General features: G+C 39.1%; 1 protein-coding gene across 6 annotated transcripts in view; it reads right to left on the reverse strand.

Annotated features, from left to right (window-relative positions):
* Positions 1–15: 15 nt before the first annotated feature.
* The window catches only part of plecb (plectin b), a 134,761-nt gene continuing 106,998 nt past the window's right edge, over positions 16–27,778 (reverse strand). For 3 of the 6 annotated variants that reach the window (XM_086078166.1, XM_086078163.1, XM_086078167.1), the window contains 27 exons: positions 27,039–27,154; positions 26,202–26,305; positions 25,428–25,547; positions 25,226–25,321; positions 25,002–25,129; positions 22,927–23,020; positions 22,648–22,802; positions 22,244–22,556; positions 22,072–22,149; positions 21,525–21,686; positions 21,292–21,396; positions 21,094–21,189; positions 19,748–19,873; positions 19,513–19,665; positions 19,275–19,429; positions 18,994–19,120; positions 16,973–17,156; positions 16,851–16,874; positions 16,313–16,470; positions 14,704–14,882; positions 14,462–14,600; positions 13,962–14,318; positions 13,794–13,877; positions 12,720–12,824; positions 12,514–12,612; positions 7,606–10,959; positions 16–6,853 (listed from right to left, as the gene is read on the reverse strand). In XM_086078166.1, the coding sequence (XP_085934292.1) occupies positions 698–6,853; positions 7,606–10,959; positions 12,514–12,612; positions 12,720–12,824; positions 13,794–13,877; positions 13,962–14,318; positions 14,462–14,600; positions 14,704–14,882; positions 16,313–16,470; positions 16,851–16,874; positions 16,973–17,156; positions 18,994–19,120; positions 19,275–19,429; positions 19,513–19,665; positions 19,748–19,873; positions 21,094–21,189; positions 21,292–21,396; positions 21,525–21,686; positions 22,072–22,149; positions 22,244–22,556; positions 22,648–22,802; positions 22,927–23,020; positions 25,002–25,129; positions 25,226–25,321; positions 25,428–25,547; positions 26,202–26,305; positions 27,039–27,154 (12,967 nt within the window). In that variant the 3' untranslated portion in view covers positions 16–697. The remainder of the gene's footprint in view (positions 6,854–7,605; positions 10,960–12,513; positions 12,613–12,719; positions 12,825–13,793; positions 13,878–13,961; positions 14,319–14,461; positions 14,601–14,703; positions 14,883–16,312; positions 16,471–16,850; positions 16,875–16,972; positions 17,157–18,993; positions 19,121–19,274; positions 19,430–19,512; positions 19,666–19,747; positions 19,874–21,093; positions 21,190–21,291; positions 21,397–21,524; positions 21,687–22,071; positions 22,150–22,243; positions 22,557–22,647; positions 22,803–22,926; positions 23,021–25,001; positions 25,130–25,225; positions 25,322–25,427; positions 25,548–26,201; positions 26,306–27,038; positions 27,155–27,778) is intronic. The other 3 variants (XM_086078165.1, XM_086078162.1, XM_086078168.1) reach the window with 1 other exon arrangement.

Here is a 27,778-nt window from a genome sequence, read left to right on the forward strand (position 1 = left end):
AGACTCATATGAAAGTATTTTTGCATAACTTTAATTCTGACAGTAAATCTCACTGTTGTATTCTGGTATTGTCTCATTTTAATGTCTGTTTGATACTGCAATTACACAATCCAATTATAGAATCAACAAAACACAAAATCCTTTTATACTCTATACAAACATTTGAACCTGTGTATGTATTAAGATACATACCTAGATTTTGTCAAAACATCGCAACTATGCATCTTATTTAGTAGTGTCAAAAAAATACAAAATAAACACATTGTATTGAATTTCAAATAAAACAAGGAATACTGGAAAACATATTTCAGTTTCATAAACAAACAGCATTAGTTCAAAAAAACACTATATAACTTTTTAATTTTTAGCCAAAAAAAGCATAGAAGCCATGTTGAAAAAGCAGAAATGTCATGCTGGATATACGCTACGCTGAGTTATTTATGCTATAAAAAAAAAAGAAGATTATTATTCTCTTTTCATTTGGAGCAATGCTTTATTTTCATATAGGAATACACTTTAGGCATGGTTCCCTAAAAACAAAATTAATAGTCAAGGTAAGGCTTGGTTTGACCACATTGCTGGAAAAATAAATAAATTATAAATTCTTTGTTATTAATTTTTTTTTTGTTTTGTGAAACTGTTGATTCCTATGATGAATGTACCAAATAATAAAGCTGTTGGAGGCAGATTTGGCCAATCAAAATTTGCGGCTATAGCCAGTTGAGGAAGATGTGAAGGCAGAGGAAGAGTAGTTGACGCTGAAGCTAGAGCCTGCATCAATACTGCCTCTCCTGGATCCTGATCGGGAACCTGTCCTTGAACCTGACCGGGAACCATAAGCAGATCCAGAGCCACTGACACTGTAGGGACTATAGAGGCCTTTGCTGGACTGTGAGGAGGCCTCCAGAAGCCTAAGACTAGATCCTTCCTCTACCATGCTTCTCTCCATTGCATCTTTGAAAGAGATTTTGAGTTTAGTTTTTGGACATGTTAGGTATCTTGAATAGGAACTGACATCTCTTAGTTTTTGGGCGGTGCGGGCATCAATTGTACCCTTCCTGATTGAGTCATCCAGTGAGACTCTTCCTTCGACATCAGGCTCAACAAGTCCACCTGTGAGATATTGTACCTCAAGGAACCGCTGGCCAGCTTCATAATACAACCAACCCTTCTTTAGAGCTTGGGAGGCAGACATCCTTTCTTTAGTTCTGGGGTCTTCAAATCCATTGAATGCTTTTTGAGCCAAATTAAGACGATCAACCATGACTTTGTCAACAAGACCTTTTTCTGCAGCATTGGTGACTGAAAATCTCTCCCCACTTGAAGGGTCAATTATTCCCCCAGTGCAGGCTTGGGCCTCTAACAATCTTTGGCCAGAGATATTGTCTACCAAGTTTCTGCGAATGGCCTCGGTGATTGATACCTTCTCCAATGTGTCTATGTCCAGGATTCCGGCTATAGGGCATGTTTCCTCTGTTGGATCATTCCATATGACTGCAGGTGGTTTTATGGAAGGTATTGGGCTCATAGGAGAGGAGAAATCAGAATGTGTGGTGGAACCAAATGAAGATGAGCGAGACCGGGAGCCTCCCATGTTTCCAGAAAGCATGTCAGCAAACTCTGTGATGGAAAGGTTTCCAGACCGATATGTTTCAAGAGCCTTTTGGTCAATGAAGCCACGTGCAAGAGCATCATCTACGTCATACTGTCTCCCTGACTTCCTGTCAATAATAATGGATTTGACTGTACCATCAGAGGATGTCATTGTGATTTCTTCCCATTCACACTCTTGTTCAGCGAGCTCCAAGTAGGTCTGGTGGTCAATGAGTCCCTTCCTGTAGGCCTCATACACTGTCATTTCTTTGCCTGAATCTGGGTCAATTATGACAACTCTTCGTTTGCGAACTGAGGATTTTGAGGATGTCTTTCTTTCTCGTTTCTTTTCTTTAAGGAGAAGGAGAACCAGGCCAGTGTCAGGATCAGTAATGCATCTCTCCATGAGCTGTAGGTATGTTAGGTTCTCCTCAGTGTTGGGATCGAAGAAGCCTTTGGTGTCATCAGATGGGTCTGTCAATATTTCATTCATTTCCTCATCAAAGAAGTCACGTTCATAGGCCATCTCAACTGGCAATCGGTGACTTTCCTCAGGGTCAATTATTCCACCTGTGGCTATCTGAGCCTCCAAAAGACGGATACCATGATCTTTTAGGATGAGTCCCTTTTTCATGGCCTGGAAGAGTGATATTGTCTTGCCTGAATATGGATCCCTGTACCCTGTCACTGCACGCTCAGCAGAGAGAAGCTTGTCTTTGAATTCGGGTCCAACGATTCCCATTTTCACTGCTTCAGTAACAGTCAGCTTCAGGTTTTTAATTGGATCAATAACATATCCTGTGGCGGCTTGGGCCTCAAGGAGTTCGAAGGCTGTGCCTGGCCTGATCATGTTCTTTTTCATGGCTTGGTAAATTGATAGTCGTTCTTTCGTGTTCGCTAAGAATACACCTGCAATGCAGCTTGTGCCCTCAAGGTACTTTGATAACCTACTACTGACCTCCTCCACTGAAATAAGCCCTTCATTTAGTTCAGTGACAGTTTTCTGGTCAATAATTTGTGAAAGAAGAAGTTCTTCCATTGTAATTTGTTTTCTAAGACCCTTGAACATCAGTCTCTTGTCTCCCAGAGAGAGGAGACGCAATCCGCCTTCGAGCTTGCATCTCTTAAGGAGCTGTGCATAAGACACATCCTCATCAGTGACAGGGTCAATGAAACCTTTAACACCATCTGTCAATTTCTCATTGGTCTCCTTGTTGATATAACCTCTTTGCATAGCAATGTCTGCGGGTAGGTGGAACTGGAATTCAGGATCAATAATTCCTCCGGTGGCAGTTTGTGCCTCTAACATTTTCAGAGCATAATCATCTTTAACAAGATCTTTTTTCATGGCCTGGAAAAGAGATATGACTTTTCCACTGTATGGGTCTTTGTATCCTGTAACTGCTCTCTCAGCAGAAAGTAGTTTGTCATGGATCTCGGGGCCTACAACACCCTTGCGAACGGCTTCATCAACAGTAAGTGTCTCATTTTTTACTGGATCAACAATGAATCCTGTCGCTGCCTGCGCTTCCAAGAGGCAAAGGCCAATTTCTGGTGTAAGAAATCCCCTGTTCATTGCTTGGTATATACTGATCTTTGAGCTTGAGTCAGTTTGGACCCCAGCAACACAGCCAGTGCCATATAAATACTGTTTCACGCTACTCATCTCCATTATGTCACGGATATCTCTTTTCCCTTCTTTAAGAAAGTTGTACGTCTCCAAGTCAATGATACGGGCATTGTACAGCTCCTCAATAGTAACCTGTCTCCTCATTGTCTTACATGAAAGAGGATGTGCATTTCGGATGATCTCTCTCTGCTCCATGATTTCAATTATAATTATGATCATTCGCTCTTTAGTCATGTTTCCAGAACGGTATTCATCCATAAGCTTCTGCCTCTGCTGTTCTGGAATCAAATTTGAGTTAATGATATCCCAGAGGTTTGTGGGTTTATCAGCAACACCCTCAATCGGTATGTCAATTTGGGTATTGGCCAGGTCACTCTGTGTTTGCTCCTCTGTGAAGAGATACGTCTTCTCTACAACTGTAGGAGACTGAGGCTTTGAGAGTGGGAGGATGCACATGCCTGTATCTGGATCTCTTTTGCACTTGTCTTTAAGCTGTTTATAGGTTACATTTTCATCAGTTTCTGGATCTGTGAAAACCTTGTTATCATCAGATGGTTGAGAGAGAGTGTTAGCCATATCCTGACTGAAAATGTTCTTGTCAAATGCAACATCCATTGGAACACGAACACTGTTTACAGGGTCAATTATTCCTCCAGTGACCATTTGTGCCTCTAGGAATGGCATGGCTTGGTCTTTCAAAATGAGATCTTTTTGCATAGCTTCAAAGAGGCCTATTTTGTTACCTGTGAATGGATCTTTGTATCCCGTGACAGCCTTTTCTGCAGAGAGCAATTTTTCATGTAGCTCTGGGCCTACAAGGCCTGCTTTTACTGCTTCATCTACTGTCAAAAACTGTTTTTTCAGAGGATCTACAATGAACCCAGTGGCGGCCTGAGCCTCCAGAAGAGAAAGACCTGTGTTGTGTCTGATGAGGTTTTTCTTCATAGCCTGATAAATGCTTAATTTCTCCTTTTTTGGCTCTAAGAAGATGCCAGAAACACAATCTGAGCCCTGGAGGTATTTCTTCACATTGGGATTCTCAATTACTTTTGTAGGCGTTGTTTTGCCATGTTGAAGAAGATTAAGCGTTGTTTTGTCAATTATTTTGGAATCATAAAGACGGCCTGCTGGAACAAGTGATCTGAGACCTTTGAAGCTAAGTTTTTCCTGTTTCTTAGCTTCCTCCTCATCTATAAATGTAATTACAATCTTGAGTAGCTTTTCAATTGTTATCTTTCCAGACCTAAATTGTCTGAGCAGGTCAAGTCTTTGTGCCTCTGTTAGATAGTCCGAGTTGATGAGTTCCCAAATGGTAATTTTCCTGCCCTTGAATGGCCCAGAATCAAGTTCAATCGTTCCCTGAGTCATAACCTCTTCTGTCTGTGCTTCAGTAAGTGTTGTCTCTTCCTTTGCATTGATGGCTTCATCAGTGAGAAACAGAAGCTGCAGACCAGTTTTCTCATCAGTTAAACATCTTTGGAAGAGTTGTGCGTATGTGGCCTTTTCTTTTATGTTGGGGTCATAGAAACATTTTACTTCATCTTTTGGTTGGCTTAGCATCTTTTTCATTTCATGATCAAAATAATTTCGCTTGCAGGCAACATCATGGGGGACACGGTGGCTCTTGACCGGATCAATGATGCCACCAGTAGTCATTTGGGCATCCAGCAGTCTGATTCCTTGCTCTTTAGGAATTAGATCTTTTTTCATAGCTTGAAACAGTGACACTGTATTTCCTGTATATGGATCTTTGTAACCCGTAACTGCTCTCTCAGCGCTTAGGAGCTTTTCATGCAGTTCAGGACCAACAATACCTGCTTTTACAGCTTCATCAACAGTGTATTTCTTATTTTCAATAGGGTCAACCACATAGCCTGTTCCTGCTTGGGCTTCAAGCATATTTAAGGCAAGTTCAGGTCTCACTATGTCCTTCTTCAATGCCTTATAGAAGGACATTTTCTCCTTTGATGACTCAGTAACGATACCTGCAATGCAATTTGTACCCTTAAGAGCTTTGTGGACAGGTTCCATTTCAGATACCTCTTTGACAGTCTTATTACCCTTTTGCAATTTATTGTACAGGTCTTTATCAATAATTTTGGATTCAAGGAGCTCAGAGGCAGGAACTGGTGCTCTAAGACCATTGAAGTTAATTTCATTCTTCTTCTCTTTCTCTTCTGCCACAGTGATTACAATCCTAAGGATTTTTTCTATTGTGATCTTGCCTGTCTTGTACTGACGGAGAAGATCTTTCTTTTGGTCTTCAGTGAAGTACTCAGAATTTATTATTTCCCAAATTGTGACACTCTTTCCCTTGAATCTTCCAAATGGAACAGACACAGTAGTTTTACTGAACACATCCTTGGTCTCTTCCTCTGTGTATATACTTGAGCATTGTGCAGCTTTGTCTGTGATTGGCAAAAGAAGCAGGCCAGTTTTAGGGTCAGGTGAACATCTTATCATTAATTGAGAATATGTTAGTGGTTCCTGGGTACTGGGATCAAAGTAGCCTTTTGTATCATCTGAGGGGTTTTCCAGAGTCTTGTTCATTTCTGGATTGTATAGTCCCTGTTTATAGGCCACTTCATTGGGTACACGGTGACTATTGACAGGATCAATGATGCCTCCTGTTGCGATCTGAGCCTCGAGAACTCTGATAGCATGATCATGTTCTATCAGACCTTTCTTCATAGATTCAAAGACAGATATTTTGTCCCCGGTATATGGATCTTTGTAACCAATAACAGCCCTCTCAGCTAAAAGCATTTTATTATGCAGCTCTGGGCCAATTAAACCTTCCTTGACAGCCTCATTAACAGAAAGCTTTTTATTATTAATGGGATCTAGCATGTAACCAGTTGCTGCCTGGGCTTCAAGAAGTATCATGGCTGTGCCTGGAGTAATCTTCTTCTCTTGGGAGGCTTGGTAGATTGACATCATTTTATTAGATGGTGTCAAAATACCAGCAATGCTGTTCTTTCCTTTAAGAATGGTTTTGAGTTTTTCTGTCTCACCAAGCTCGTGTACTGTAGTTTTATTATTTTTGAGTTTATCAAAATCTTTCTTTGATAAAAGACCTAACTCGTGAAGTCTGAGTGCTGGGACTTTGTCACGTATACCATCAAAAGCTAAGGGATCTGCTTTCTTCACCACATTGTCTACTGTGTCACTGGCATTTTGACCATTGAGAACATTGTCAACCATAGTAATAGAAACTTTGGTGGCCTGAACGGTGTCTTTGTTTGCTGTCTCCATCTGCTGCAGTTTCTCCCGCAGTTTCTGGTTCTCTTCTTCCAGGATTCTTTCCTGCTCCAGTCTCTTCTTTTCCAGTTCTTGCATTTCTTTTTGCTTGTTTATCATCTCCTTTTCAGCCTCTTTCTGTTTATTAAGAGCTGCAGCCATGGTGGCTTGCAATTTCTTCTTTTCTTCCTCCATCTGTAGTCTTTGGCGTTCCTGTTCATCTTTCAGAGCTTGCGCTTTTTTGACTTCCTCTTCAAATTGGCTCTCCAATCTCTTTTTCTCATCTTCAATGAGCTTCTCCTTCTTCAACAACATTTCCTTTTCTGTAAGGAATGTTTGCTGGAGCATTGTCTTCTCATGCTCGATTTGTTTCTGCTGTGCATCAGCCATCTGGTAGGGAAACAAAATAGGAAAACAACAAGTAAGTACAAGTTTGTGCTGTGCTGCATATACATTCTTCATACCAGTCTTTGTGTCACAATACACCACACCAAACACCAAACAGTGCAATCTGCTGATGCATGATACATTTTCTGTATACAATTTTAGCGGATTAATTTCTATTTTGTTGTAGTAATTGAAACTGGGAAGTTTATCAAACAACTTGTCTTGCAACTGAAGAAACCTAAATGTCTATATATTGTATACTTATACTTGAATACTGTATCACATTTAGCCTGCTATGATTTTTTTCTTCCTTTTATTAGGATCAAATAAATGGCAGTTTTGTCATACACTATCCAGCTAAGAACCTGGTTTTGTCTTATTGCATTATCCATAAGCATTAACTCTAAATATTATTTACTATTTTTCTCCTGCAAAAGTAATACATTATATTCTAGGTTAGTCACCCTAGAAGGTTTTCGCTAAGTAGGATTTACTGCTGTGTGATTTCTTTGTTTCCCCCTAAACGAACAAAGTTCTCCCTAGAACCGTGACATGGCATGAAGCATTCAGGGTGGGATGTGCATGAGCACAGTGCACTGCAAAAAAATAATAAAGTGAAACTAAAAATCAAAGCTCCATGGTTAGTTTAATCAAACACAAGGGATAGGAGAAATCGGAAGAAAAAATGGGTTAGTTTTCAGACAGGAGTTAACAATGGCATAAACTGCTTTGTTATGCCATCTTTGACACAATACCTCTTTTGACATATTTTGAAGTTCTTCAGCTTCTTTTTTCAGTCTAGCCTTCTCGTTCTCAAGCTCTGTGATAGCTTTGCGTAAATCTCCGGCTTCTTTGCTGGTATTTAGTCTCTCAACTTCCAGTTTTTCGACAACAGTCATCTTTTCTTTGGTAGCAATTTCAGTTTGATGAAGACGGGATGCTATTGTATCAGCTTGTTTCTTGAATTTTTTTGCTTCTTCTTCCGCTTTGGCCTGGGCCTCACTGAGCAGAGAAACTTGGAGTTTAAGTTTTTCTGCCTCTGCTACAATCTCCAATTGCCTTTTTCTTTCTGCTTCAAGTGACTTCTGATATTCCTCAGTTTCCTCTTCAAGACGTTGTTGCATTAGTTGTTTGTCCTCAAGCAGCTTTTGTGCTTGCTCTTGAGCCAAGTCCTTCTGCCTCTGGAGCATCTCTGCCTCAGCTCTAAATTTTGATGCTTCCTGAATGGCCTGCATCTTCTCTTTGAGCATTTTGTCCGCAAGAGCTCTTTGCTGATTCAAGTCTTCTTCAGCAATCTGCCTCAAGCGAGCTGCCTCTTGTGCTTCTCCACTAAGTCTTGCAGCATCTTCAGCAAGCTTTTTCATGTTTTCAGCTTCGTCTGCAAGGAATTTTTGAGTGTTGTCTTTGTCTTTCTTGATGAGGCGCTGATTTTCCTCCTCAATTTTCATTTTAAGCTTAAGCAGCTCTTCCATCTGAACTTTTACTTTCAACAGTTCCTCTTCAACCTGGGCTCTTTGTCTGACAGCATCATCAACCTCGTCCTTTAAGCGCTGCAACTCTGTATCAAGGAGAGACTTTTGATTATCAGTCTCATTAAGCTGAAGTTTAACCTTTGTGAGCTCTTGTTCTACTAGGAACTTCTGCTTCAATGTTTGTTCTGCCAGTTTTTTGTGCTTTGCCATTTCAGCATCTGCTTGTTGCTTCTGCTTAAGTGCTGCAGCTTCAGCTTGGCCAAGTTTAGCAGCTTCTAATTCAGCCTCCTTCCGCAGTCTCTCAGCATCCTCCTGGGCTTTGGCTTGGTTTGCGGCTTCTAATTCAGCAGACACTTTCTGTCGCTCTGCTTCCTCTGCTTGCTGACGGAACAGTGCTGCTTCCCTTTCTGCCTTTTCCTTTGCAGCCTCAGCTGCTTTGGCAAGCATTTTGGCTTTCTCATACTCTTCCTTAAGCTTCTTCTGCATGATGCTATCCTCCTTCTGTTGAGCAAGAACACTCCGTGCTTGCTGTTCAGCTGCACTGCATTTCAGGGCAGCTTGTTCAGCTGCAACCACCTGTTTTTCTGCTTCTTTATCAGCCTCTTCTTTTTGCTTCCTTGCTTCTTCTGCCTTTTTTTTCAAGCGCTCAAGTTCATCCTGAGCTGCCTTACGCTGTCGAGCTGCCTCTTCCTCTGCAGCAGTGATCTTCTTAACTTTATCCTCTGCTTCCCTCCTCTTTCTCTCCTCCTCAAGGGCAAGCTTTCTTAGTTTTTCGGCTTCTTCCTCTGCTCTGAGCCTGCTTTGTTGCGTTTCCTCTGCAATATTTTTCAGTTTATTTAACTCAAGTTCCAGATCTAGTTTTCCAGATGACGCCTTCTCAAAGTTCAGCTTGAGGATTCTGATCTCTTCTTCGACAACTCGCCTCTGTTTGAGTGTGTCATCCACGATTGATTTTTGCCTATCCATTTCAGCTTCGGATGATTTTTTCAGTTGGATTATCTTTTCTTCAATTGCATGCTTGTGTTGATTGGCTTGGTCTTCTAGTGCTTTCCTCTGGTAAGCCTCATCTTCAGCTTGTCTACGTAGTCTCTCATTTTCAGCTTCTTTTTCTTTCAGAGCAATTTCTGCCTCCGTTTTCAAACGGGTGGCCTCACTAATGGCTGTTAGCTTCTCTTTAAGAATCCTCTCAGCCTCTGCTCTTTGACGAGCTGCTTCTTCCTCAGCAACTTGCCTTTGATGCTTAGCCTCCTGTGCAATGGCTCTTAGCTTGGCTGCCTCTTCAGCCAGGTCCCTCATTTTGGCGGCCTCTGCCTCAAGAAGCTGTTTACTCTTCTCTGTGTTTGACATGGTCTCTTTTTCTGCCTTTGACTTAAGCTGAAGAAGCACATCCATTTCACTCCTCACTTTGGCTAGTTCATCCTCTAGCTGTTTTCTTTGTTGTTGAGCTGCGATGACCTCATTCTTCAGACGGTAAAGCTCGTCTTCTAGCAGGGACCGTTGTTGTTCTGCGTTGTCAAAGTCTGCCCTGAGACGAATCAGCTCATGTTCTGCAGTGAGCTTCTGCTGTGCCGTGCTCTCGGCCATCTTCCTCTGCCTTTCGAGTTCTTCCTCAGCCATGTCTCTCTGCTTTAGGGCTGATTCTTCAGCTTTGGCTCTTTTTTTAGCCTCACGCTCTGCCTCATTCTTTTGTTTCTCAGCGTCTTCTTGTGCAAGATTCTTCTTGTGAGCTTCTTCCTCAGCCTGGAGCCTTAGTCGGAGGGCCTCGTTAGCTTTTTGCCTCCATTTCTCTAGTTCCTTTTCGGCCTCTTCCCTAGCCAGTTCCGCATCTTCGTGTTGTTTCTTAAGGCGTGATGCTTCTTGTTGCAGTTGAAGGACAGCACCATGCTCCTGTTTGAGAGATTCTTCCAACTTTGAGGTCTTTTCCACAAAGGACAAGTGTTTGCTCTGGAGCTCAACGGCAGCGCTCTTCTGTGCCGCCGCATGAGCAACCTGGATTTGTCTCTCCTTTTCAATTTCTGCTTGCTTCACTTGCCTTTCTACCTCCTCTGCCTGCATTTTGAGCATTTCAAGGTCATCTAGAGCTCTTTGCTTTTGCCTTGCTGCTTCCTTTTCTGCCTCACATTTTAATTTCAGTTCCTCCTCTGCCATACGCTTTTTCTGTGTCTCTTCATGGACTTGTTTGCGTAGCTTTTCTGCTTCTTCTTGGGCAGCCTTCCTCAGTTTCTCAGCTTCAGCTGCTCTGTCACGAAGTTGCTTTAGCTCCGACTCAGCTGTAGTTTTTTGTTTTACTGTTGTCTCAAGTTGGATTCTTATGAGGTGTATTTCCTCTTCAATCTTTATTCTGCTTTGAAGAGCATCGTCCACTTGCTGAGTTTTGTCTTTGATCTGCTGCTCTGAAAGGTTTTTTAGCTCATGAAGTTCCAGTTGAACATTGTGCTTTTGCTTTTCCGCATCTACAGCAGCAATTTCTCTCTTGCTAACTTCTTCCTGCATTTTGAGTTTCAACTCTTGCGCCTCTTTTTCTGCCTTGGCAATGGCCTTTGCATGTGCTTCTGCTAATTGCTTCTGTTTGTCTAACTCAGCCTGCATCTCTGCCATTTTTTTCTGTTCTTCTGCTTTGAGTTTCTTTGCAGCTTTCTGCATTAGTGGAAGCAAATGGTAAAGAAAATATTATAATTAAGCATGACATGTGGAAGGTAACAATTTACATTCACCAGCTCTAACCAGTGTGCGTTTATAATTGCAATTACAATTGTAATTACAACATAATCACACTGGAATAAGAGCAATGCAATGTAATGTATTACCAATGCAATGTTAATGTTAAAAGTTAGCAAATAGCACAAGTCAAAGGTCAATGTCAGATGCAAAATAGATTTACATTTAAGTGAGGTTAAATTCACGATGCAATGAAATTAATTCATGACAAGGCAATTCAATGAAAATAGAAGTTATCAGTTAATGGATGGAATGGACACATTTCACAGTAAGGAAATCACAATGCATGCAATTATAATTGGAATTCTAACTTATAATTATTTGAATTTTGCTTTCGACAATGAACTAATACCACAATCCTACATTTAGTATTATTATTGAGTAGTGAGGTTGTACAAATATTTTTTTATGTAATTTCAAGTATCTGTCTCCCAGACCCAATCATACATAGGTATATATTTTAGTACATATTCAATTATTGGTGCACCAAATTTTTAAAAATAGGGTTCTTAAAATCACTATTCACCAGAAAATAAAATGAAATAAAGCAAAGTCAAAGGGAAAAGGCTTCATAAAATTCCACCGTTAGTCAGGACACCAAGTTTAAGTCTAAAGTCCCCTCCACTCAAATAGAAGATTGAGTTATTGTTGTTCCTTGAATAAGTAAGATTCACATGCTGTTGCATTAAGTATATGAATTTTTACTCTTGGAGGTTTTCTTAGTTGCCTATCGACTTAGGTCTGTTAGGTCTCCTTAATAATAAGTTTAAGATAGGTAAAGCCAGAGGTCTTACTACTATAACCAAATGTACTATATTTTATCACACCAGCCACCAAATATGTCCAAATGATGTAACATATAGTCAGAAATGCAGGGAGAAAAATACATGTGAAAGAACCTTCACCACTAAATATTTACCTCTATAATGCTCAAACAAGTTCAAGCATTCATCAGGGCAAACCACTGGCAAGCAGTTAAGAGAAGCATACAAACACACCATTAGGGTAAGAAAAGAATGTAAAAACCCAAACGTGTGAATGTGACAAAGAAAACCCAAGATAGTAGGAAATACATTTTAACTTTATAAAAGTGCCCACAGTTAAAAGTAAATACAAAAGTGAAAGAAAGAACCCCTGACAAATGGAACACTATAAGAAATGAAGACTGTAAATGTATCATCCCATTTCAATTTAAGTCTCCATATAATTAAAACTTGTTTGAATGTGTCCAAAACTGAAAAACAAAAAAACTGTGTTCTTTCTATCAAAAACTATATTCATGGTGTGTGAGTGTGTTTGTGAATGTGTGATTGTAGCATTAGCGTCAATATCAACCACTCATGATTACATACATGTGCACACATGAGTGTGGTGATGGGAAGATAAAATGCTGCTTGTATGGTTGATTAGTTTGTGAGTTAAGATCATGTTAAATTTGAGTTTGTTTGGGATTTCCAGGTAAAAGTCACGCACCTCCTCATTCTCCAGGCGCTGCTGTGCATCAGTAATGAATTTGATGTACTGACTGGTCAGAGTCATCAGTTCACTGTATCGAGTCCTCAGTGTTACATACTGGTATGGAAGAAGCGTTGAATAAGTAAGGACATTTTTGTACGTACGAAGCTGAATGAATAAGTGATCCTGTATTATGTTCATTACATGGATTTGAAGAACCATACCTCCTGAATGATGTTATCAGATGCAGAATCCAGTTTGGTTTTCTTTATGGGTGAAGTATGAGGCTCCACTTGAGCTTTGTAGGCAACCAACTGGAGTTCATAGTCCTTTTGGGAAAAAGACAAACAAACTGTAGCTGTAATAATTGAATAGACATGAATTAAGGATGCAATGGTATTGTAAATATAGTAGTTTCAAAATGTTCACAATAATGAAGTCAGATCTACATCAATGGAAACGGAAGCAACACCACAACACTTTTTAAGTTTGACCTTTTCTTGCTCTGTTTGATTATGTACGTTTGTCTTTTCATTCTGTCTACGGACTTTTAAACTGTAAAGCGTGTGAGTTATTTTGAAAAGTGCTTTATAAATAAAATGTATTATTATTATTATTGTTGTTGTTACTATCAACATTATTATAATTATCTCATTGATGTCGTTCTATATAGAGGAGGGAGAGGCTAGGAAGAGAATTGAGATCAATCCTCAGCTTCTCGACCTATCACTACACAGCGAAGTAGATTTACATGGTGCCAGCAGCATGAGTAGCACGTCGGTTAATAGCTCAGCTGTAACGATGGAACACTGTGACTTACTAAGAAGAATTAAAGCAGAAGAATGTTTTCCTTCCTTCCTGTACCAAATATTCTATATTTGTTTAAAAATACAACAGATTGTATTCAATTGAATAATTGCTGTTTGTATTTGCCCAAATATTTCAAAAAATGACATTTTAGAGCTGTAATTTTAATACCGTGATGATTTTGCTCACGATTATCATACCATCAGTATGTAATTGCCCATGCCTACTACATGCACAATAGCAATTTAATGTTTCATCATTGTGTCTCATAACTGCTTAAAAAAAGAAAAAAAGATCACATTCAATGTCAGATAAGTCTTTGTCTGATGCCATCCATATTTGCTCATAGAAGCCACATACAGTCTTAACTGTTGTCTTAACATTATGTGCCTTCATTTTGTTTAATGTCTGGCATTTCAGCTCGTCGACCACATGTCAAAGCAAGAGTGCTTCAATTTTAATTTTATAATACATTGTTGTTTAATGCTCACCTTAATTGTGTCAATGTACCCTTTGGCATATTTCTGACACTCATCGACTTTGTCTTTGTTCTTCTCAATCTCCTCCAGTAATTTCTGGTTTGGAAAGCAGGACACAAATGAAGTTGAGCTTATTTGTTCTACGTGAAGACAATGGATTTGCAATTGGACGTTACTGACCTTTTCCAGGGCCAGTTGCTCTTTCAGTGTTTTGCTGTCAGTGATGGATACGGTCTGGATCCTTTCTTGCCTTTGCTTGGCATCTGTTATCCAAGTGATCAGCCAATCATAACTGTCACGATAGTAGCCCAGCTGCCGGCCGAGCTGCTCCAGCTCTCTCTGGCGAAGGTCAACCTGCGAGAACACGGCTTTCCACCGGTCCTGAACGCTAGACTGGAGCTGCCGGTAGTGGTCCAGCTCAGCATCGCGTTCACTGTGCACACGACTCATCTTGTCACTCACAGTCGAGGCTTTCTTAAGTTCTTCTTCGAGGGAATCAAACACTGGCTGTTCAGCCTCGGCCTCAGCTCGCATTTTCTGCATGGTTGAAAGTGACAGAGCTAAGAGCAATGACCACAAAATACAATCTTGACAAAGATAAGGCTAAATGATGCTTTGAGAAATTTGTTGCATATCTGCAATCCATTATGTAAGGCATCCCTTTCATATTTCCTGAATACCTTAAGCTTTATACGGTATGTCTCAACGGCCTGGCTGTCACTTGGCACGGTGTGGACTTCACGCAGGCAGTCCTCATACTGCTTGAGTACACCCTCAGCACCCTGACTGTTACGAATGACCATTTCCACATTCTTGAGCCTGGTACAAGAGACAGTGAATCAGTTGAAAGCATGCCATCGTGGAATAAAAAAGAGCGGAGCTTTTTTCTCTTCATTTTGTGTAGAATCCTTTGAGGGCTTACTTCTCAAGGTAAATGGTGGAGAGCATGTAGGTGTGATCACTCTTCTGCACGGTGAGGTCTAGCACAGAACGCAGCACAGGAGTAGAAGTAGACTCCTGTGGAGACTTCAAGATTTCTTGTGCTCTCACTGACAGCTTATCAAGGTCCTTCTTGAGACCCTCAAGCTCTACCTGCACTTTCTGGAAAACAAGCAGCCAGATTTTTGGGTTAAGAAAGAAAACACATTCAGTCGATAGGAGATGAAAGTCGCCTGTGAGTTAGCAGTGCAGTCCACTACAACTGCGCCACAAATTTTCTTTTTAATTTCTACTTCTCCACTAATTTTTGTCATTTATCTCATTCAAACCCAAAAACGTGTAAATACATTTTTTAATACTTTGTCCTTCACTTCTCAAAACATATTTATGTTTTTTTATGCAAGTGCATACAGAAGGCTTTGATGCAGCTTCTGACAAATAGGTGGCTTAAAGCAATGGTAATTATTACAAAACACGGCCAGCAGGAGGCAGCATAGTATAAGAGATCAGCCAGGGCCATGTTGCAACAAGCTTTTTTGACAGTGTTTTCAACACGAATGTGAATATCGATGGAACTTAGCTATATTCTAATGCTAACTGCTGCAAAACGGAAAGAGATACAAATATATATATTTTTTTCCTGATGAAAGAAGAGACTCTAATATTTATTTTGGTAGGTTGCCTGTTTTTAATTCAATAGTACACAATATTCTGTGGGCCTTGCAAAATCAGTCAAAATCCAGGAAAACAGCCGGGAGCGAAGGGGGTTGCTTCAGTGAAAATGGCTGCGAGTGAATGATGCTAACCGACTGTGGACTGTTTCCGGTCGTGACATTATTTGGCGTAAAATATCGCTGCTTCTTGTTGCTCCTTCACCAGCAGCATGTTTACAGCAACTCAGTTTTTATTGAATGAAGAATGAAATTTTGCCGCCTGTCTGTGATGATAGTGCTACAACCACGGGGCAAGGAGATAAAGTACTAAAGTGAAGAAGTCACGCAGAAGAGAAGTGTGCTACTCGTGGACAAACTATTGGTTGTTAGGAAACTACAATTGTTTGTTTACTTCCAAACTCTGTATCAAACATGAGTGACGACATGCGCACGGTAATTGCGAGATGACAATTTCAGCATCCTCACACAGGTCAGTAGAGACTTCAATCTGTTTATCACACCAAGATAGAATACAACTGAATCTACTGCATTAATTTGAAAATGATACTTTATTTAGTTATTTATGAATGTGATGTTATTATTTTAATTGTACAACAATTTTTTACAGCTGTGGCTGCTCTTAAAGTGCTCTAGAATAAAGTTTAATTTTCTGCCCTTGAGATCCAAGCCCCAATAAAGGGGGGTAAGGGTATTCTGCTATGTGGGACCAGACTAACTTCTTATCGTTGAACTAGTATTTCATACATCACAACAAACTTTGGCAATGGCAAGTAGTTACCTGATTACGTAATGTGAACAGCCCTTTAATGGGTTCTTTATAAAAAGCCCCAGGCGGCTAAAATGTTGCATCTATTGTTTAGTCTCTTATGCCCAAATTTTGTGAGAACTTTGTGCGAAAGAGGCAAAAGTGCAGCATACCTGCTGGTTTACTGTCTTCTGAACACATTCTTTCAGAGGTTCCTTTTCCATTGGTTTGCGTATGCGAGCCACAGTCTGGGCTTCACAGTCCTCAATTCGTAGTCGCAGATCCTTGAGCTCTGAGATATAGTTCTTACACAGAGACTCGTTTTGTTGACCTATAAATAAGAGTTTAAATTTCATTATGTGCGAAAAGAAAACAAAATAACAACAAAACAAAACAAACAAAATAGCTCATTAACTTAGAATACGAGCGTATTCATGCAATTCATGTTCACAGCATATGCACTCACCTGCAATAAGGACCAATAGCAAAATGCCTTCAAATATTGATACAACTCTTGGAACTCATTAGATCATATACAAGCATACTGGCTGTTTATTTTAGTACAGTGTTGTGACCGATGAAGCAATTTCATTTGACTTTCCAGTGGAAGACACCATGCAGTCAATCATCTACATCTACTCTCACAAAAACATGTCCATATCTACTTGAAAGCTTGGAAGCGTGTGCATGACGTCACATTACATCACTCACCTTCGAGCCTAACAACCTTTCGCCCTGGAATATCAATTAAGAACATATCATATATGATCTAAATACTACAGTGGAGATAATTTCTTCTTTCTGTCAAACAGATATTAAACAGTATTTTGTACCTTTTTCCATAGAGCGAAGCAGACTGTCAAAGTGCTGGGTGGATTTGGTGTAGTCTCCCTCTACGTGCAGGCGGTCATCAGGGCCAAAGAGCTCCGAGTCCTGGCTGTCACGCATGAAGTCCTGGTAGTGGATCTCCAGGTTCCTTACCATTTGTCTATATTCTTCTGGTTTCATTGACTTGAACTGGAAATGGTACAAGAAAATAGGGATGAGTAGGTGGAATTTAAAGTAAAAACAAAACAAAAAAACCAATGTTTATTAATGTGAATCAGCAGTAATTGTAATACTATTCGAAATAGCTTTTTTGATAGATTTTTCTATTAATATTGAGGACTACTTTTTTGCAGGTTTATGCCAGGGACATGAAGCAAGGGTTTTATTAATAAATAAAAATACAACAATATAACGGGAATGTTGAATGTAGAGCTGTAGCTATTGAATATTTAGGTATTTGAATATCCTCCCAAAAATTATATAAACGTTTATTCAGATAAACTATATTTCTACTTACTCTAGTATATTTAACTTAATAACAAACAACCATTGTTCTAAATATATATAAAATCAACAGTTTTATTTCCTAAATTCAATTGTGCCATATAGCAAAAAACTATTTTATCAGTGGGACAACCATCCCTTTTTTGAACTGCTTATTGTGAAACAAATGTACTTTTAAACTTAAACTTGACATTTCTTGGAACAAAAATATAAGGCACTGAACAAAAAAAAGACCTTAACAGCCTTTGTGCACCTTCACTTTGGCTTTGTGCAGCCAGCATTTTAGCAGGCAACATAATAATAATACAGTGGTTTCTTGGCTGCGCGTTACTAAGCTTAGACAAGTTAACTCAGAGTAAGACAAATATTCTTTATACTCGTATACACATACTCTACATTTGGAAGTGTTCAAATTAAAAAGAAGACACATCAAGAGGAAACAGCTGAAATCGTTAACTATGTTAAACGCTGATTAGTATCATCATCAATTACAGTAAAAGTTTTTACCGAAGGTGATTAACGTGTTCCTCAAGAAGGATTGTAATGACTTTACCTAGCTCAGGAAATATGAGAATTTTGTCAAATTCACTTAAAGGGATACTTGACTCATTGAGTCGTTTTCAGCAGTAAAAAGTTAATATTTTGTCTAGAATTAATTTGTTATAATTTTTCTTGTACAATTAATAACTTTAAAAACTATTTCTTCCACTTTCTGTCGCCTGAAGATGACATCACCTGTGCTGAGGAAGTAGGTAACGACCAATCATGACTCACCTGTTTTCTGGGTTTGGTCAGCAAACTGAGTCATGATTGGTCGTTACCTACTTCCTCAGCACTGGTGATGTCATCTTCAGTCGACAGCAAAAATAAAAACAAAATAAAAAAATTTGTATTTAAACTAAGTACAAATTTTTATTTTGTTTAATTTACAAAAATGTGAAAACATTTTTGCTTTTGTTTTGTTTTAACTTTTGCTGTCGACCAATCGATCGATCGTGCTGAGGAAGTAGGTAACGACCAATCATGGCTCAGTTTGCTGACCAAACCCAGAAAACAGGTGAGTCATGATTGGTCGTTACCTACTTCCTCAGCACAGGTGATGTCATCTTCAGTCGACAGCAAGTGGAAAAATTAGTTATTAAAGTTATGAATTGAAATGAAAAGAAAAATAATGGAGTTATCAAATTCATTCTGGACAAAATATTAACTTTTTACTGCTGAAAACGACTCAATGAGTCAAGTATCCCATTAAGTTGATGAGAAACATTAAAAATCTTTGGTGGTAAATATAAGAGCTGTGCATTTTACCGGAATTTTGGGTTTGTAAACAAGCTACAAACTTAAGCCTTATACAAATCCACCAATGTGAATATTTAAAAAAAAATCTAGCAGGAATGTGTTCCTAAATACAGCATGTATTCATTTCATTTACACGTAATTTTAAATTACAGAAATTAAATAATACAATGAAATAAAAGATCAGTTAGCAGATACATTTCAAAAGAAATGCGTCAACACACACCATGGTGATGTTCCAGGAGCGAATTTGTGTGAAGTCCCTCATCAGGTACTGCCAAGATAGCAGACTCTTCATGTTGATATACAGCGTCTGCCACATGGACACCATCTGCTGATGACCTCCCTCCAGACTGGGAGTAGAAGATACAGGGTAGGATACATCCATTGTTGTTATATTATTTGATTGCACATACTGTAGCCTCTTATGACATTATTAGACATAAGCTTTAAGAAACTAGATGCAATCATAAAATCTATCAGTTGTACTTTTTTTGTGTTCCTCACCTTGACACACTGTCCATGGCGTCCTTGTTTACTGGAGGAACCAGGAAGCAAACAGAAGGCACTGTTGCTTCATGTCCCGAGCGGTTTAGAACCTTCCATTTGAAAGGCTGTGAGTTGCTGAGGAGTGCACACTCGTCTCCTTTATGAACAGTAATCTGGGAAAAAGAAAGCCAAATTGAACCCTACACTGGCACTTTGGTTGTTGTCATCATTTTGCATATTACAAGTTCATCCACACCTCTTGTTGTTTGAAGTCACAGACGGCCTGAATGGGCAATTTGCCTTTGATGGACGTGGTGGGGTTACGTGGTTTCAGCTGGATGATGGAGCGAGCTCTTTTGTTGAGGCCATTCACATGTGTCTTGAATTCGTTCAACTGTTCTCGCTCTTCCTGTTGACATAAAAGCAGACGAGATTAAAACCAGGTGACTATGACTAGACTGTACACTAATGTGAAGGCAATCATCCCTTACCACAGTATCCTGCAGCAGATCCTCCAGGCGTGTGGCTGTAGTGGAACGATCACAATTGTATTTCTTGTTCATAGTCTCCTGCATTTTCTTCATCTTGTCCTGAGCTTCTTTTACGTCAGCAAAGAACTGTAATGGGGAGGACAAAAAGATTCCACATGAATCCATTATCCTGTCACACCTTCATGTGTTTGCTTTTTCACAGTCACAGCTTTGTGCATGAAAATGTTTTCTTGTTTAACTCTGACGTCATTTCACGTCAACGGGACTCCTACTGTGGGGCGGTGTTGACGTCAACTAAGTTTTTTTTAAGGGAATGGGCGGAGAAAAGGCTTTGGCAGCTCTGGTTTGATTATTATGCTGGGAAAATACATAAAAACACTAACTATGGCCAGCAGATGGCAGCATTTGTATCTCTTTTGGATGAGATCACCATGTCACAAAACAATGCTGACACTTGAAAACATAGTGGATCTTAAGCCCATGTCCCACTGAGGGGCGAACATTTTGATTTTGTCACCCAAAGCCCATTTTCATTGTTGTTGTTGTTATTTTATAGAAGAAAAAGGACTGTTCATATATTTGAGACATATACTTAGCATATACTAGCAAACATTATTAACATAAACACTATTGTTGCTATAAAATATATATTTCACAAAATGCTTGTGTTTTTTTGGCCAAAATTTGTGATTTAGGTGAAACCAACCCATGTTGTACTGCTGATTACTAAATAATGGAATAATAAATATTTGTTTTAATGAAAGAAGAGAGTCTAATCTTTTCTTTGGTAGTTTGAGTGTTTACATCATCATAAACCACAATATTCTGTGAGTCTTGAAATACTAGTCAGAATGCTCTGAATTGGTTGGCACTTAACAGCTTCTCTTTTTTCAAATGGATGACATTAAAATACTTAATATAAGAAATTATTATCTGACAGTGATGCCATGGCTTGGCTGGACATTCATATCTTATTGCTCTGTTGACATCATAATGTTGCTAACAAACAGAAAGCAACCGACTTCCCTTGGACATTTTGTTATCATATTGTAAGATAAAGTGAAGTATAGTGGCTTCCCAAAAAAAATGATAGTTTGCATCCCCAAACGTTGTATATCTGAATGGTTAAGGCATATTAAGCAGGACTGGCAATATTTCAGCAATTATTTCAGACAATACATCCAAGAAGATTGTGGCACAACCAAATCACGACTTATCTGATTTCATTCACTATGCAAAGTCCTTACAATGATAAGATGTGATGTAAATATTAGTATAGGCGTTCGCCATTTTGGTTCTGACTGAACTGAAATGGCCATTTTAAGTCATTGTACGATCATTGATACCTGATAGTAAGATGTGTTCTCTTTCAGATGAGCCTCAATACAGCAACACAGTTGCAGGATCCAGCTCCACTGAGTCTGCAGGGCACCTGTGAAGGCCTGGTAGAGAGCAAGCAGATAAGATGACAGCAAGTTAGTCCACATCAAAAGTGCATTTTTGCCAGTGCCCCTCTCTCTAATCAAACATCTTGTTGCAATCACCTCCACTGTCTTCTTGCCAGGGTGGCCATCCTTGACAAACTTATCTCCTGTCATCTGGATATCGTTGACTTTCTTCTCCCTGTGCTCCAACTCACGCATAAGAGCCTGAAGGAAAAACATAAAAGAAAACAATGAAAACATTAACATGCATAATATGATATAAACATTTATCTAAAAGAAATGTCAAGTGATGAATGAAAGAACATTAGAGTAGGTCTACTTTAGAAACACACCGAGTAGTTGTCTTTCTTTGCTGCCATGTTGGTGTTTCGGTCACTCCAGTCAAAGTTGACCTCCTCCTCCTCTTTGTCATTTAACCACATTAGCTCCTTGGTCGCTGCACTGACAAATGCATGCAGTGAATCCAAGTTTCGTAGGCGGGACTTTGAGGAGTTCTGAGGGGAGAGAGAATATGGAAAAGATGAACTTAGATCTGCATATATTAACCATTTAATTGAACCAAATTAATTGAATTGCTAAAGGTTACTAATGTACGGTGTACATGGTATTGTGGTAATTAATTAATTAATCAATCAATCAATCAATTATTATTTTAACATTTTTATTAAATTTCATTATTTTATTTGTATACATTTTATTATTTATTTTAATTTTATTATATCATATTTATATTATTTTACATTTATTTATTAATAATTTATCACTTAATTAACTGTAAGTAATTCATATTGTAATGCAGGTAATTAATTAATGGTATGTACATAGTATTATTAAATATCACTGTTAGGTACATGCATTTTTTTTTTTTTGCATATTTACCAGGAGTTTGCCATACTGAAGATCCAGTTTACCCAGATACTCTCTGTATGTGCCTTTGCTGGCAGGGGATATCTGGTTCTGAAAACAAGCAGGGATGAACAACAGATACGCAAAATATTTAATGAAGGTTCATCACAATAAGGAAAATAGGAACATAGATGAAAATGACTACCTCGTCAGCCTTTGCACGTTCAATCTTGGACCTGAAGTCTTCCACGGTCTGGTGCAGGCCTCTGTGGCTGCCCAGCTGTGACTCCACAGAAGGCAGATCTGAACCCCACTCAGCTCCGTCGATACGGCGTTGATTCTCCTCCACCCAGGCAAGAAGATCTTGGGCATAGCGCAAGGTCACGTCATCCAACTCTGGACGTGCCTTCATGGTAGTCTTCTGGGTTGTATGAGTCAAGGTAATATGGGAAGAAGACTTCAGGCGAAGGTTGTAATCGCCGCGTAAGTTTACTAGGCGCTCGTGAAGGCTGTTGACCCTGTATGGAAAGAGGATGATATATTTTACCCGACGGCTATATAGTGTTGCTTCCTATTAAATGCAGTGAGTGGAGATTATGTGGCACCCACCTGCAGTGCAGTTGCTCAGCCTGAGGGTGGCGCCCATCCTTGAGCGTCTGTACGTCATTGAAGAACAGACGAACAACATTGTCAGCCCTGTCCAGCTCGCGCTCAATTTCTGCTGTGTGCTGAGCTGGTTTCCCCGCGTTGAGGAGGCGGATGTCCTGATAGAACAGCACAATTATATTGTCATTGTCAATTACTCTACTGCATATTTCTTTCAGACATGTTATGTCAATGAGACTGACAGTTTAAAATTCACAGCATCTGTATAGTCTTGGCACTCACCGTTAGGAGCAAGGTCTCAAGGTGGTTTAGGTGCTCATCATATCTTCCTGATTCCATCTGAACTTTGCTGAAAATCCTCTGAAGCCTCTCAAGTCTGGAAAAAAAACATATTTAGCAACTTCTCCATGCTGTATTGCAATTTATAGTTTTAAATACAACAAATCTCACAACTCAATCACAATACTTACAGGAATTTGTGCTGCAGCAAGTACTCCAGTTTATAAGGTTCATTTACAAATGCCATAATCGTAAGTATTCTGATTTACATCTCAGAAAAAACTAACAAAATACTCAGCAGTGTGGCAGAAGAGTGTGACTGACAACGATGTCTACAATTCCTGACTTTCCGCTTCTCAGAATCATAAATAAGACTATTAGACTGACGAGATGACTGGACAATCTCGTGATATAAAACATCCCATTTCTCATACATACAAAAAAAATCTACAATGGCACAAGCTTTAGTAAATGAGTTAATTTAGGAAGAAAAGTGCAAAAACTTCCTCTATAGCAACGTACAGTACTATGGTAAATATTGATACGGTCTAGTCCTTGGGCAAGTTATTATTTTAATGGAGCTAAGAGGTATTGGTTGATTTGTTAGTTAGCAGTAGGCAAAAACGACATAAATCAATTGGTTCATTAAAGTGGAAGTCAAGCCCCAATTTTCGCGCACTCATCACACAACTCGCCGGTCCATTCAAGTGAATGAGCGTTTTTCAATGTAATTTTTGTCAACAACGTCCTGTTTGTTCCTTGACTGCCACTCTTATCTTTTTATAGATTCACAGCTTTTGAACACATTGTATGGGAAGTAGGGGTGGGAACCTCTGGGTACCTCATGATACGATACGATACGATACGCGACACAAGGCTCACGATAATGATTATCTCACGATATGACGATGCCGCGATTATAGATATATTGTCTGTCAGGTAATAAATCCACGATAATCTACGATAAAACTACTCAAGACATAAATTAATGTTTTCTCAATGAAAAAATAATTTCTTTTTGTACCATCACTGAAACAAAATATTAAAACTGATGTCTTCTTCACAGTGAGTACTTTAGTGTATTTTTTTTAAACAAATACAAATGTCTTCTTAACAGAGACCACTTTCTGTGAACAAATTTGTGTCTTTCTTAAACACTATTGTCATGCAATGTCAGTCAGTTACATAGTGAATTGTTTCATTTTATAAACTGTGACTATTTTTTTGTGTAACATTGCAAAAGTAAAAAAATAAAATTTCTTAAATATTAAATCCAATTAAATCAATATCAATATTCCTCAGAAATTGTGTGCTTCAAAAAGTCGAACCATAAAATATGTTTTAAAATGTTACGTATGCAAAACTGAGTCAGTTGCTGGACAGATAATAAATGTCATACACAAGTAAATGTAAGCTCATGAGTCTTCTTTGCCTGAAGACTTCCATACATTTCCCCGCCACTCTTATGAGGCGCTCCCCCTAGGGGCCTGCCAAGTAATTGCTCAATAAGTAATGAACAATGGCGCCGTTATAGTGGCTGTATATTAACTACAAATAGCGCGATACTTGCGTAGGCGTATCGATAATCTATCGGGAGACAAAGTATGACGATTTATCGCGATATCGATATGTCGTCACACTCCTAATAGTAAGCCTCAGAATTTGACACATGGTCACACAGTTCACATTGCAGACGCACAGCAAACTATTACGTAGTAGCAAACATTTTTTATTTATCACGAAAAGCAGAGTTGCAGCATAATGCCAATTGATTTTTTATTTGTATTTAATGTTGACTTTGTTAATGTTGATGACTGTCAGGAAGTCAGAATAAAAACTGCACTTTCCACATCCTTTTCAATTGATATTTTTGCTTTTTCTAAATAAATGAATAAATAAATACAAATATTAGTTTTCACTGAACCCATAGTAATATCATTATCGTATCGGTATTGAGATATCTGGCATAGATATCGAGATCTGAGATTTTGTCCATACCCCCCAGCCCTATTGAGAGGTCCAGTGCAGTAAATTTGTTTCAATCAAAATAAAACTTCATCAAATATCGGTCTGCTGACCTCTCAAACTCCGTCCTCAGCAGTCGTTCTCTCTCCAACATGGAAACATGAAGTCGACCCCATTCTTTCTCCACATCAATAGGATGGTAGCCGGGAGGGACTTTCACCTGTCCAGCATGCACTGCACTCTGTGAGCAAGTACAGAACATTAGTTATTGTTCCGTACAACAGGTTGGGAGCAAATACAAAGAATTAATAACTAATAAGGTTGGAGGGTGACTTGCCTCAAAGGTTTGGTAGATGTGTTTGGAGCGGTTCTTATCAGATTCTTTCGGTGGCATCTCTGTCTCCTTGAACTTCATGAACTGGCGCCAAAGAAGCTAGAGGAAAAAATAAAAAACATTATGGAAACAAACCATTTGTATGTTTACAAAACTACAACAGCAAAGACAAAAACATCAGTGTGTCATTTGCATATGCTCTCACCTCAACCTCCTCATAACTAGCTGGGAACCTCCTCTCCTCAAAGACCATGACATGGTGGCGGAGCCACTGGAGCAGAAGAGTTACCATCTCATAGTACTCCCGCCAGCGCAGCTCCAACTCCTGAAGCCAACACAGCAAAACCGATAGCAACAACAGTTCAGTTCAACAACAGGAGACGACAACAGGGGAGCTTTTCTTCTCCCGATTCGCCGTTTTTCATCACTCACACGCCACAGTAAACTTAATTAGGCACCACCAACAATCCAGGTATTGTGCAGAGGGAGAAATTGGTAAGAGGGGTCAATGATGGGAAAAGGGATTGTGGGAAGTGGGAAGACGTAGAGCGGGACAATAATGGGAAAAAGAAAGATGTGGATAGGTTCTTACTGTATACATTATACAGTTGTATGATTTGTTCTGTGCTTTAAAATACATGAATCATCAATTAGCATTACACCTTTCTTCCTGTCAATCGTGGTCATTGTTTAAAAAACAAATAATTGACCTTAATTTACCAAATGATACATTTTAAAATCCAGTTTCTGAGTTAACATCTTCCAATTCTGGATTTCACAAGACCTACATTTCTCTTTTAAAACAAGTGTACAGGTCTATTTGGTACTAATTGAATCTGCTTAAAATAGACCCATGCAAAGCAACGGAAAAGCCGAGTAAACAAGAGTTCAGTCATAGGTGAAACGTCATGATTTCTGACTGCGACTAACATGTCGAGCATAATACTGTTAAGACATTATAGGGCCATGATTCACTCACATTAGCTCTCATGCTGTCTTGTGCAGCAGCCCGAGGCATGACATCATACAAAGAGGACACATAAGTGATGATGGATTTCTCATCGGGGTGGGGAACATCAACATCTGAAAGAACAAGGCAAAATATTGCATTATAAGAGACTTTGTAATATACATTTGGTGCAATAACACAATTTGCCAGGAAAGCAAATGTTTGCAGAGGAAAGGCATTAAGTAGGACTTCATGATATAATATATATGTATATATGATATAAAATAATGCTTTGTAATTAGTACTCCATGCTTGTGGAGTTGACTGTGGCAAAAATGGGGTATTCTGCTGTGAAGGTTGTGTTTTCCCATTTGATGTAATAGAGAGTGTTTAACATTGTGTATCTTTTCTAATATACTCTGCGGCGACAAATTTGCACTACAGTAATTTCTGGACTACAAGCCGCTACTTTTTTCAATTGCATTCGACCTTGCGGTTAATACGAAGGTGCGGCTTATCCATCAGATCACAAGGGGGCGCACTACAAAGGAAGAGCAAGAGCGTCAGGCAGAGCAAACCAAACCAAGTGAGCCCAAATAGAGTAGAAGGGACAGAACGAGAGCGTGAAAATGTGTGGCCTCGTTTTGGAAAATAAAGTAGCGGGAACCCGGTGCAGTAACATTAAAACACCTGCAGCTTACAGTCAGGTGAGGCTTATATCTGTAAAAAACTCGAGTATTCACCAAATTTAGCTAGCGCGGCTTATAGTCAGGTGCACCTTTAAGTCCAGAAATGACTGTACTTAAGAAAATAACCCAGAACTTTGCATGATTTTAGACATTCAGAAAATATTTATGTCATATGTACCTTCAGGGTCCAGAAGACGTGTCACACCCAGGTCTTTTTCAGCCACGTGGAAGGCCTGTTCTAGGTTCTGCAGGTTGGTCTGGTGATACACCTTGCCCATGTCAATTAGCCTGGGACTTGGGGAACACAGGGGAGTTAACTATTGAAAATGTATGGGTCATAATGTGTGTATGTGTGCATTTGGCATACATATCTTTATTATTGTTTTTAAACTCATTCACTCCAAGACATTTTCACTGAAGCAACCCCCTTCACTCTCGGCTGTTTTACTGAATTTTGACTGATTTTGCAAGTCCCACAGAATATTGTGTTCCATTGCTATAAAAAACATGGAACCTACCAAAATAAAGATTAGAGTCTCTTCTTTCATTAGGAAAACAAAGTATATTTCTATCTTTTTCCGTTTTACAGCAATTAGCATTAGAATAAACTGTAGCTAAGTTTCATTATTATTCACGAATCTGTTAAAAACTGTGGGGGAAACAGCTTGTTTCAACATGGCACTAGTTGTTTTCTTATACTCTGCTGCATACTTCTGTATGCTCTAGCATTAAAAAATATATTAAAAAAATTATAATTATGTTCTTGGGAACATGGTAATATTTAAAATACAACATAAATATACGTTTTTGGGAACAAATTAGTTAATCACGTTTGTAGTGCATTCAATGAAAAATGACACTGACGACACAAACTCAATAATAGGAATAATCCAGAAATGGAGACTTCCAAATGAATCA

The sequence above is a fragment of the Leptonotus elevatus genome, chromosome 6 (genome assembly GCF_054856555.1).
Source record: "Leptonotus elevatus isolate MCC_2025b chromosome 6, RoL_Lele_1.0, whole genome shotgun sequence".
Taxonomy (NCBI): domain Eukaryota; kingdom Metazoa; phylum Chordata; class Actinopteri; order Syngnathiformes; family Syngnathidae; genus Leptonotus; species Leptonotus elevatus.